At 41.8% G+C, this 12,841-nt stretch overlaps 1 protein-coding gene across 5 annotated transcripts in view; it reads right to left on the bottom strand.

Moving 5' to 3' along the window:
• The window catches only part of helz (helicase with zinc finger), a 347,073-nt gene that overhangs the window by 57,929 nt on the left and 276,303 nt on the right, over window positions 1–12,841 (bottom strand). For all 5 annotated transcript variants that reach the window (XM_063030618.1, XM_063030619.1, XM_063030620.1 and 2 more), the window contains 3 exons: window positions 11,041–11,236; window positions 7,018–7,100; window positions 4,960–5,452 (listed from right to left, as the gene is read on the bottom strand). In XM_063030618.1, the coding sequence (XP_062886688.1) occupies window positions 4,960–5,452; window positions 7,018–7,100; window positions 11,041–11,236 (772 nt within the window). The remainder of the gene's footprint in view (window positions 1–4,959; window positions 5,453–7,017; window positions 7,101–11,040; window positions 11,237–12,841) is intronic.

Here is a 12,841-nt window from a genome sequence, read left to right as displayed (position 1 = left end):
ACTCTTTGAATGATAATGCAGAAAGCTTGAAGTTAATAACTCATCTCCTTCTACCGTAGGCCATGAACTTATCAGTCATCCCTGCTGTGGACCACTTCTGCAAAGTAGGGATCCGTATGCTCCACGACCACTGGACTAAGTGTGTACATGTAGGAGGGGACTATGTTGAACAATAAATGTGCTAAGTTTTCTAAAATTGACTCCTTCTACCCTGGGCCACGAACTTATCAATCACCCCTCGTAAACAGCAGTTCCAGTAATGCAACACAGTACCGAATTGTGCACAAGTTTTAGAATAGTTTGAGCAATGAGAATTAATGCATGCTTAGATTTTTTAAGTTATCAATTTTATAACTCATCTATTAAAGATGGAGAAATTGCTTTTCTTAACCACACTATCAATTAGCAGAGACAGTTACACAGAGACACAAGCATAAAATGGAAGATTATGTACTGCCTTTGAGAGATTTTGGATACATCAACAAGCTCCTTATGCAGATATATATAGAAATACTTGTTTTCAAATATCTCAAGTTAGAAATTTTCACAGAAAAGCAAAAGCAGATTCTGCAGATGTGGAAAGATGAACCAAAAAACAGAAAATGCCAGAATTCTCAAATAAGGCAGCACCTCCATAAGAAAACCAGTTCACATTACAGGTCAGTGGCTCTCATCAGAACTGAAAAATGTTAGAGATAAAAGGGGAAAGGGAAGAAAGTACAGTAAAGGTCTTTATCAGGGCAAAATGCAGGAGTGATTAAATGGCAAAAAAGATTTTAAATGATGCAAGGAAGAAGACAGTGCAATTGAATAAGCCAAAAAGAGCTGAAATTGGGGTGACTTAGACGGCAAAACTGATTCATTATTCAAAAATCACTGCACACAATGTTGAACCTTAAGGAGGCGATGATGCAAAAAATGATGTTCCTTGAGCTCATTTAAATAGTGTTAATAGGAAAGCAGAGTGGGCTGAAGAATTAATCTCCTTAGACAGACCTATTGAATTCCCCTAGGAGTCTCTATGTTTTCCATGGCTGCTAGATTTACATTTTTGATCCTAATTAATGGAACTCCAGAAGATGGTGGAGAATCAGCAATAGGTAATAAAATAAGGCCAGCAAAGGACACATCTTATAAATAGAAGCTGGATGGAATATGATTGACCTCCACATTAGTGTGAACCAGAAAGTTGACAGAGCACTGAATGATTAAGAATCTTAAGCTAAAACTCCAAGTTCCAACTTTCTGTACATACCCTTACTTATGACATGAAGTTCTTTGGTAATTATCATAAAGGTTTAATCAAAAAACAATGATTTCTTACTTTCTATTTTGGTTAGTGCATCAGTGTTCATTGAACTCAAGGAGCAAAAGAGTATACTATAGTTGTTTAACTAGGAGTACTTATGAGATAGGCTTCTCTGACAGCCTGGGTATACTTCAAGGCTTCTCTTCTTTGGATTCCTTAGTCTAAAAGTGATTTGAAAATAGATACATAGTGAGACACAAGAGGGACTGCAAAGTGGAGATCTTACTTCAGTGGTTGGTAAGTTGATGAAAAAGATCCCTAGAGGCAGGATTTATGAACATTTGGAGAGGCATAATATGTTTAGGAATAGTCAGCATGGCTTTGTCAAAGGCAGGTTGTGCCTTACGGGCCTGATTGAATTTTTTGAGGATGTGACTAAGCACATTGATGAAGGTAGAGCAGTAGATGTAGTGTATATAGATTATAGCAAGGCATTTAACAAGGTATCCCATGCAAGGCTTATTAAGAAAGTAAGGAGGCATGGGATCCAAAGGGACCTTGCCTTGTGGATCCAGAACTGGCTTGCCCACAGAAGGCAAAGAGTGGTTGTAGACGGGTCATATTCTGTGTGGAGGTCGGTGACCAGTGGTGTGCCTCAGGGGTCTGTTCTAGGTCCCCTTCTCTTTGTGATTTTTATAAATGACGTGGATGAGGAAGTGGAGGGATGGGTTAGTAAATTTGCTGATGACACAAAGGTTGGGGGTGTTGTGGATAGTGTGGAGGGCTGTCAGAGTTTGCAATGGGACATCGATAGGATGCAAAACTGGGCTGAGAAGTGGCAGATGGAGTACAATCCAGTAAAGTGCGAAGTGATTCATTTTGGTAGGTCAAAAATGATAGCAAAATATAGCATTAATGGTAAGACTCTTGGCAGTGTGGAGGATCAGAGGGATCTTGGGGCCTGAGTCCATAGGACACTCAAAGCTACCGCGTAAATTGACTCTGTGGTGAAGAAAGCATACAGTGCATTGGACTTCATCAACTGTGGGATTGAGTTTAAGAACCAAGAGGTAATGTTACAGCTATATGGGACCCTGGGTCAGACCCCACTTGGAAAACTGTGCTCAGTTCTGGTCACCTCACTATAGGAAGGATGTGGAAACCATAGAAAGGGTGCAGAGGAGATTTACAAGGATATTGCCTGGATTGGGGAGCATGCCTTATGAGAATAGGTTGAGTGAATTTGGCCTTTTCTCCTGGGAGCAGCAGAGGATGAGAGGTGACTTGACAGAGGTGTATAAGATGATGAGAGGCATTGCTCGTGTGGATAGTCAGAGGCTTTTTCCCAGGGCTGAGATGGCCTACATGAGAGGGCACAGTTTTAAGATGCTTGGAAGCAGGCACAGAAGAGATGTCAGGGGTAAGTTTTTTTATGCAGAGAGTGGTGAATGTGTGGAATGGACTGTTGGCGATGGTGGTGGGGGCAGATACGATAGGGTCTTTTCAGAGACTCCTGGATAGGTACATGGAGCTTAGAAAAATAGAGGGCTATGGGTAACCCAAGGTAATTTCTAAAGTAAGTACATGTTTGGCACAGCACTGTGGGCCGAAGGGCTTGTACTGTGCTGTAGGTTTTCTATGTTTCTATCTGGAGCAACACACAACATGCTGGAGAAACTCAGTGGGTCAGTGACTCCACTGACTACTGCAAGAGTGTTTTTGATTAAATTTGTCATCAAACTGTCTGAGATTATAAGCAAATCCAAGGTTCAAAGTAAGTTTATTATCGAACTACATATAGGTCACCGTATACAGTACAACCCAGAGATTAATTTTCTTGCAGGCATTCACAGTAGGTATAAAGAAACGCCACAGAATCGCCAAAAAACTTCACACAAGATGGACAACTAACCCATGTGCAAAAGGCTACGAACTGTGCAAATACAATAAAAAATAAACAAGCAATAAATATTGAGAACATGAAATAAAGAGTCCTTGAAAGTGAGTCTTTAGGTTGTGGGAACTGTTCAATGTTGGGATGAGGGAAGTTGAGTGAAGTTATCCCTTCTGGTTCAAGAGCTCTTGCTGATGGGCAATAACTGTTCCTGAACCTGATGGTGTGAGTCCTGAGGGTCTTTTACCTCCTTCTTGATGGTAGCAGTGAGATGAGAGCATGACTCAGATGGTGGGGGATCCTTGATGATGGACGGTGCTTTCCTGTGACACCACTCCTTATAGATGTGCTTAATGGTGGGGAGAGCTTTAGCAGAGATGGACTGGACTGTATCCACTACTTTTTGGAGGCTCTTCAGTTTAAGGACATTGGTATTTCCAAACTAGGATGTGATGCAAGCAATCAGTATATTTTCCACCACAGATCTATAGAAGCTTGTCAAAGTTTTAGTTGACATGCAGAACCTTCACAAACTTCTGAGAAGGCAGAGGTGCTACCATGCTTTCTTTGAAATGAAACTTACATGCTGGATCCAGGACATAGCTTCTGAAATGATAACGCCGAGGAAGCTAAAGTTGCCGATGCCTCGATGAGGACTGGCTCATGGACCTCTGGTTTCCTCCTCCTGTCGTCAATAATTGGTTCCTTGATCTTGCTGACATCAAGTGAGAGGTTCTTGTTGTGGCGCCACTCAATCTTTCTCCTATATGCTGATTCGTCACCACCTTTGATTCGGCCAATGACAGTGGCGTCGTCAGGAAATTTAAATTTAGCATTGGAGCTGTACTTAGCCTACCAGTCATAAGTGTAAAGCAAGTAAAGCAGGGGCTAAGCACACTACCTTGTGGTGCATCTGTGCTTTTAGAGATTGTGGAGGAAATGCTGTTGCCAATCTGAACTGATGAGGGTCTGCCAGTGAGGAAATTGAGGAAGCAGCTACACAGGAGGTATTGAGGCCTGGGTCTTGAAGCTGATTGATTATTTTGAGGGGATGCTAGTATTGAATGCTGAGCTATAGTCATTTCTAGGACTCTATGCTCTATTTCCCCTTATTCCCCATTTCCAATTCAAAATCAACCATAATACATCACAGCATTACTCCCTCATTCACTTCAGTAGTTGCTATGGGTGTTACTTAACTGAAGCCAAAAAACTGCTGCTGCTTTTTTCAAAGCAGTGAGCAGTTTGCTTTTAATTAAACGAAAGACAGTGTGAAGTTTACTTTCTGGCTGTTAAAAATGGAATGACACAGAACTGGGCATGTACAAAAATCAGATCAGTGAGTGCTTCACACAAAAACAAAAATCTAATGGGAACTTGGAGAAGCAAATCATAAACACAAGAGATTCTGCATATGCCGGAAATCCACAGCAACACACATAGAATGGTTGGGGGAACTCAGCAGGTCAGGTAGCATCTATGGAGAGGAATTCTTGGCTCGAAATGATTTATTCCCTACCATTGATACTGCCTGGCCTGACTAATTCCTCCATTTTGTGTGTTTTACTCTGGGAACTAGGAGATTTGTTTTTTGAAGTTCTCTCAATCTCAACAGTCTCCATGGGCCAACTTGCGAATGAGCCCTCTTTTCATGTACTCATGCCCTAAAGTTACAAACTTCATTACTCCTCAGAATTTCTGGGGAAATTTTATCCTTTAGCTTGCATGCTGTGTGTAACATTTTTATGATGATATTAGAAATATTAACATCAACTATGTACATATTCATTTGGATCATCCATAAAATGCTGCTTACCTAAAATCTCCCCCATCCCAGGTCCTGAGGTATTGTCTTCAATGAAATTGAACTGGCGATTATGGGGGGCGTTGAAGTGTGGGACTGACCTCAGTGGGTTCGCTCCCTCCAGTCCTGGGACAGGCTGATCCGGACACATATTATCAGGGTTTGGGGAATGCTGGGATGGATGAGAATGAGAAGTAGGGAAAAAATTGTGGTTAGGAGCTTGAGGAAAAGCGGGAGACAGCTGTGGTGGCTGCTGCTGTGGCAACTGGCTATGTTGTGGCAACTGTTGTTGCACTGGATAGGGTTGTCGAGGTACAGGGGGCTGATGGGGAAACTGTCGATTGGAAGGGTGATGGTAAGGTGCAGCCGGTGGATGTGAAGAAGCAAGATGGAAATTTAGCTGCCTTTGACTGAGATTGTCCTTCCGATGAAACCTGGACAAAGGATAGCCTAAACTGGAGTGAGATTCTGGGCTTCTGTTCTGCATCAGTAACTCAGCATCCACCTAATGAAGAGCAAAGAACAGCAGTCACAATCAAAAAATAGTACGTAGCTTTCAGCTATGTATTGGGATTACATTGCAACAGACTCATTTAAAATAAATGATGAAACTGCAGTAAGCTAAAATTTTATCGCAAACAGCCTTATTTAGCATCTAAAGTAAATTATAGGCAGCTTAAAAATACATTTTTAATCTCACAGTGAACCATGGTTTAAATAAAAGCTAGAATATTGAACAAAGGATTCAATTCAATCAACTATTTTATTAACCAGCAATGGATTATCAGAGATTAAAAACTCTGGCCTTCTGTACGCCTGTACTTCCTTGAGAAAGTTAAGGAAACAGCTGGGGTGAGAAGACAAATACATTCAACAGAATGAAGGTATGAACCAGAGAGATTTAGGTCAACCATTTTCGCTTATTCTCTGATACCTAAACATACATGACAACTGTAACTTGTTGCTCCACCAAAAAAAAAGCTCACTTTTTCATAGAGCTAAATGGCACGGAAACAAGCCCTTCAGCCCATCACACCCATGATGTCAGTTGTACCAATCTATTCTAATCTCATTTACCCACAACAGGTCAGTAACCTCATATGCCTTGATGATTCAAATATTCGTCTAGACAGATGTTTCTTAAATGTGGGATTATCCACCATCGCATCAGTCATTCCAGGCTCCAACCATCCTCTGTGTAAAAACAAAATCCTGTTCAGATCCCTAAATCTGTGCTGTCCTGTAGAAAAAGAGAGCACCCATCTGTGTCATTACAGAGCAGCACCTAATGCAGCGATGGACATTCCAGCTCCCTGAACTTGGGTGCTGTCTGTGTGCAGTTTGCATCCTCTGCCTGTGATCTAACTGTTTCCCCTAGTTTCCTCTAATTGTTCAAAGACTTGCTGGCAGTTACCATGACAATCAGAAGGAAGTTATAGAGGTAAGTGAGAGAATCTGATTGCTCAGAGCTGCCACAGACTCTACAGACTGAATAGCCTCCCCCTCATGCCGTAAGGACGTATGAAAGGTAATTCCAGAACAGATGAAGTACCCATGTTTAAACCCAGGGCTGATTTGCATCTGGTGGACAGGGTAGACCAGTAGAAAAAACACCATTATGTATCATTTGAATACATAGAATTTTTCTCAGTAATTGTCCCCCAACCTGAGATTTAAACCCCTGAAGAACTGTGGCAAGAATTCATGTAAGGGATAAAAGAAGATAAAAATATTTGTTGCAAATATTAGTAGTCAACAAATACACATATAACATGTTAAAGTCACGGACTTACATTTGGTTGACAGAGAATTACGTTTGCACTTGACAACAATTAATATTTTATTTTTCCATTGCACTCTGCCAGCCAGCCCACCTCAAATAACAATAGCAATGAGTCTGCCTGTACTCTAATGTTAGGCATTCCATTTACTACCATAGTTGAAAATACAAAAATGTAGCCCACTTCATTAACTCCTAAGCTTTGTTCTTTCTCTTTATAAATTTTGAAGAAAGTCAAAAAAGTGTGCTTCTTACAAGAGTGCTATGTATATAAAAAGCCTCTCACAAACCTGTTTTTCTTTGGAGTCAGGTGGTTTCTTCTCAGGAGTCTGTAGCCTATTTTGTTCACTTCTTACACTTGCCTCACTTCTTGCTGGAATTTTTGCGAAGAAGTAATTTTTTTACATAAGAAAATCTTGAAAAGTTTACAATAAATTACATATAAATTACATTATCAGCTACATTTACAGCAGATTCTTCCAGCCAGTTGTTATTTTCATTATGTATCACATTAATAATTTTAGTAGCTTCACTTTCTTCTTTTAGAAAGTCCAACAGAACTTTTTGATTTTCACGCAAACAACAGGAATTCTGCAGATGCTGGAAATTCAAGCAACATACATCAAAGTTGCTGGTGAACGCAGCAGGCCAGGCAGCATCTATAGGAAGAGGCGCAGTCGACGTTTCAGGCCGAGACCCTTCGTCAGGACTAACTGAAGGAAGAGTGAGTAAGGGATTTGAAAGCTGGAGGGGGAGGGGGAGATGCAAAATGATAGGAGAAGACAGGAGGGGGAGGGATGGAGCCGAGAGCTGGACAGGTGATAGGCAGAAGGGGATACGAGAGGATCATGGGACAGGAGGTCCGGGAAGAAAGACGGGGGGGGGTGACCCAGAGGATGGGCAAGAGGTATATTCAGAGGGACAGAGGGAGAAAAAGGAGAGTGAGAGAAAGAATGTGTGCATTAAAAAGAGTAACAGATGGGGTACGAGGGGGAGGTGGGGCCTAGCAGAAGTTAGAGAAGTCAATGTTCATGCCATCAGGTTGGAGGCTACCCATACGGAATATAAGGTGTTGTTCCTCCAACCTGAGTGTGGCTTCATCTTTACAGTAGAGGAGGCCGTGGATAGACATGTCAGAATGGGAATGGGATGTGGAATTAAAATGTGTGGCCACTGGGAGATCCTGCTTTCTCTGGCGGACAGAGCGTAGATGTTCAGCAAAGCGGTCTCCCAGTCTGCGTCGGGTCTCACCAATATATAAAAGGCCACATCGGGAGCACCGGACGCAGTATATCACCCCAGTCGACTCACAGGTGAAGTGATGCCTCACCTGGAAGGACTGTTTGGGGCCCTGAATGGTGGTAAGGGAGGAAGTGTAAGGGCATGTGTAGCACTTGTTCCGCTTACACGGATAAGTGCCAGGAGGGAGATCAGTGGGGAGGGATGGGGGGGACGAATGGACAAGGGAGTTGTGTAGGGAGCGATCCCTGCGGAATGCAGAGAGAGGGGGGGAGGGAAAGATATGCTTAGTGGTGGGATCCCGTTGGAGGTGGCTCTCACTCTCCTTTTTCTCCCTCTGTCCCTCTGAATATACCTCTTGCCCATCCTCTGGGTCACCCCCCCCCCGTCTTTCTTCCCAGACCTCCTGTCCCATGATCCTCTCGTATCCCCTTCTGCCTATCACCTGTCCAGCTCTCGGCTCCATCCCTCCCCCTCCTGTCTTCTCCTATCATTTTGCATCTCCCCCTCCCCCTCCAGCTTTCAAATCCCTTACTCACTCTTCCTTCAGTTAGTCCTGACGAAGGGTCTCGGCCTGAAACGTCGACTGCGCCTCTTCCTATAGATGCTGCCTGGCCTGCTGCATTCACCAGCAACTTTGATGTATGTTGTTTGATTTTCAATTTATTTCTGAAGTTAATCCCTTTTTTTTTAGCTCACTGTCCTACAGCTCCTTTGTGGATACCTCAGTCCATCTTTTCTTTGGTAGTGACACTAAAATTACACTTAACGGTGACCAAATCTTTCTTGATCATACTGCATGGCACAGCATGCCTGCACTTCTCCTTCTATATATCATTTGAGATTCTCTATCAATCACCCTCAGTTCCTTTACTGTATTCAAAATAAGAAAGCTACATTGTACGAATATAAGAAACAGAAAGTTGGCCACATGGACCCATTCACTAAGATCATGGGTAACTTGATAGCTTTTTGCATCTTTGCTTCACTGCCCATTCCTATCTCACAATTCTCCTTAACCCCAAAGGTCTATTTTAGCCTCCAATGTACTTGAAGACATTTATAACCCACAGAGAAGAAATTACTCCTCATATGTTTCTTAAGTTGGCAACCCGTCTTACTGTAATTCTGTCCCCACCTGCCCTGATTCTCAATATCCCTGCCTGGAGAAATATCATCAAAGAATCATGTTTCTCAACCCTCTAGTCACTTTTCAAATCACTGTCCAGTTTACTAAATACCAGATAGTATCCCCTTCCGGCTTTTCTCTTGTGTCTCGGGGATGAGGGATTTCTCCCAGCTATTTTTATTCTGGTTCCTCTCTTATCCTTTCTCTTCTCACCTGCCCATCACCTCTTTCTGGTGCTCCTCCTTCTTCTCTTTCTCCCAAGGTCTACTCTTCTCTCCATTAGATTCCTTCATCATCAGCCCTTTACCAACTCCCATCTTCTCACTTCATCCCCTCACCCCTCCCATCCACCCAACTTGCCCCTCCTCTGGCTTCACTTAACACCTGCCAGCTGGTACTCTTTCCCCTCCCCCACCTTCCTATTTTGACTTCTTCCCCCTTCCTTTCCAGTCCTGATGTAGGGCCTCAACCTGAAATGTTGACTGTTTATTCCCCTCCATCAATGCTGCCTGACCTGCTGAGTTCCTGCAGCATTTTGTGTGCTGCCGAATATAGTTGGCTATTGCTCTAACTTCTTCAGCAGTTCTCCCTTGAATTCTAACAAACCTTTCCTTTTATTCATACTTCCTTACAGCAAAGGCTATAGCGAGTTTCCAGACAGTTCCTGATATCATCTGAATCTATCTCATCACTGGTCAAGCTTATTGTTTGACTGTATGTGATGAAGTAGTGTATAAATTATAACCTTGAAGGAAACAAAAGTGAATCTATCTACAAAATTCAATATCCTTTCATGTGACCCTCCAGTATAAGATTTGACAATGGAAAACCCAGGTCCTACTGACCTTTACCAAATCCATTACAGCTGCTGTATCCTGTTCCCTCACTCTCATTGTAAACTTAATATTTCAGTCTAACTTTCCCAGTGTCCTCTTATTTCTCCAGACATCCTCCTGCACCTCAGATCCCACAGACTTGTACTTCGACTGCACCCAAATTTCATTGATGGCAAAGGGTTCAATCCTCAAAGTCATATTTTCTACTGCCCTCTCAACTCCACCACCCCAAAAACTTTTCTTCCAACTTCCCTCCTGGTGAATTCTCCAAATCTATCTTTATGATTTTGCCTTAGGTCAGCTCTTCAATTGCACTTGGAATGTTTCCTCGATTGCTGATATCAGCCAGTCAATCAGCATGAGGAGAACTCTAACTTCTCAGCTGGTTTCACAGATGACTACATTTGTAGAAATGGATTTGAGGATTATTCAGAGTCAAGAGTGATAATTGGCAACGTATCCACCAATGAGTAGGATGTGGGGCTTGGTAAATGACTCACCACAATGTGTCTACTGCTTTGCAAAAAATGTCAATTGAGTCTATTCAGAGGATGAAAGAAACAGAATTCACAACTTTTGAGCAAATACAAGATACTTTCCCCAGAAGTGAAAAACTGAAGGAAACCTGAATATTAAGTCTAAAGATTAATTCCTGTAAGTTACATTTGTATAATGTACATAATTCCCAAACCATCTCCATTCCTTCTGACTCTAGTAGTGTCCATATACAGTTTTGATTAATATAGCTGGACTGAATATTTTTTTAAATGGAAATAAGCAGCAAGATAAGATTGATGGGATTGTTCTCAGAGCTGTAAGAGACCCAATGAGGTCAACACCCTTTTCTTATATCATAAGAAAATAAAAAGTACAATGATCTGAAGTATGCAAGGTGGATACAGCTAGTTCTGAATTTCTACACTGGAAGACATTTTATTTTTCCGAAGAGCTTAATTCTATAAGAACATCGCTCAACAGCATCTCCAACACTTTGTTCTATTGTATATCCTTTAATAAAAGCAGAGCTCGAAGGACTTTGGTATCTTTTCTTTTTAAAGGCTATTGTACATTTTTAAAGGCTCTGGCACGAGATCATTCGTAAAGCTCACCTATTCTGCTTTGTTCATGCTCCTTCTCAGGATGTTGTTGTCCTATGCCCATTGGTGAATGATGGCCAAGTCCATAAGGGATGGGAGACCCACGTCCATGTGCCTGCAGCAGGTTCATGTTGTACGCCATAGCTGCCTGATGGCTCATAATGCGAGGATCAACTGCAAAACGGCTTTGGTAACTAGGCCAAGGAACCTGCAAGGATAGACAGTCTTAACTAACCAGGTCACATGCTGATTTACTGCGAAAGTCAAGGAAAAATGAAAACACAAACATAGAAGGAAACTACCAATGCATTTAACAATCGACTAGGATGAGAGTCTTTACATAATTATAAACAAGAGAAAATCTGCAGATGCTGGACATCTGAGCAACACACACAAAATGCTGGAGGTACTCAGCGGGCCAGGCAGCATCTAGGAAAAGAGTACAGTCAACGTTTTGGGCCAAAACTCTTCTGCTGATTTCCTCCAGCATTCTGTGAGTGCTCCACTTAATTATTTCTGTTTCAAGTGATTATCACTGTTACAGTCACTCAGAACCTGAAAGAGAGAAAACATCTTCAAGTGCACACCTTCTGGGGTTGTGAGGATGAGAGGAACGAGCAGAAAGAGAAGGAATTGATAGGACACATATTGTCTGACAAATTGATAGAGTCCCAGGGGATCAGCAGCAAGTGAGGTAACAGAAATTCTGAACTAGACAATAGTAAGTGTTTTGTTTGTCATAACCGCACCCTAGTCAATAATAACACCATTACTGAAGCAGCACATTCTCCCACAAAACCATAAGACACAGGAGTAGAAATAGGTTTTTCTGGCCCATTGAGCCTGCTTCACCATTTAGTCTGGCTGATTTATTATCCCTCTCAACCCCGTTCTCCTGCTTTCTCCCCAAAACCTTTGACACCCTTACTAATCAAGAACCCATCAACACCCACTTTAGATATACTCCTGTGTTTTAATGAAAACTGCATGCAAGGGAAAGCTATAAAGGAGCAAATATTTTTGTATTGTGTTCCAAGACCCAAGAGGGTAAAAGAAACCAGGTGGACAACTCAAGGGAAGAAATCTATCCAATTAACAACTGATTGATGTACAGAGTGAAAGAATGGTAAACGGGATCTACAATCCTGTGGTGAGTGGCTCACCAGAAATGCAGCTTATCGATTTATACTATTTTGGTATTAACCAATTAATAATCAATATAAATTAATTACAAGGTGTGTCAGACAATCCTATGTCCAGACGCTTGAGGGAAGAGGATGATAGTCATTTGAGAAACAAATTACAAGGTCTTATGGAGAACAACAAGGAAATGGGACTAACACTATCAATAAAGCCAACATAATCCTAATAGGCTGAATGAAACCACTTTATGATCCTATAACACTGTAGCCAAAGCTTATAAGGTTTAAGTATATAGAATAAATGTTTAAATATGTTTGAAAATCTGGACAGACACAAATTACTTAGCCATAAGGTAGTCTTACAAGCCTTTGACAGAAGTAAACAATGCTCTGGGTGTCATTTCTAGAAAAATAGGTCAAAAAAGGTGAGGGGTTCTGTGAAATACAAGACGACACTTGTAAATACTGTGATACATATTGTAAAATGATGGGATTGGAAATAACGGCTTATACTTATCAGGCTGGAATCCTTCACTTTCCACACAAAAAGGGACCTTTTAGAAGATAATGATTGGGCAAACGATGATAAATAGAGTCATAGAGTCACACAGCATGGAAACCATCCCTTCGGCCCAACTAGAGCATGCTAGCCAAGATCTCCATCCAAGCTA

The sequence above is a fragment of the Mobula hypostoma genome, chromosome 22, assembly GCF_963921235.1.
Source record: "Mobula hypostoma chromosome 22, sMobHyp1.1, whole genome shotgun sequence".
Classification (NCBI taxonomy): domain Eukaryota; kingdom Metazoa; phylum Chordata; class Chondrichthyes; order Myliobatiformes; family Myliobatidae; genus Mobula; species Mobula hypostoma.
This window is presented reverse-complemented; position numbering and strand designations above follow the sequence as displayed.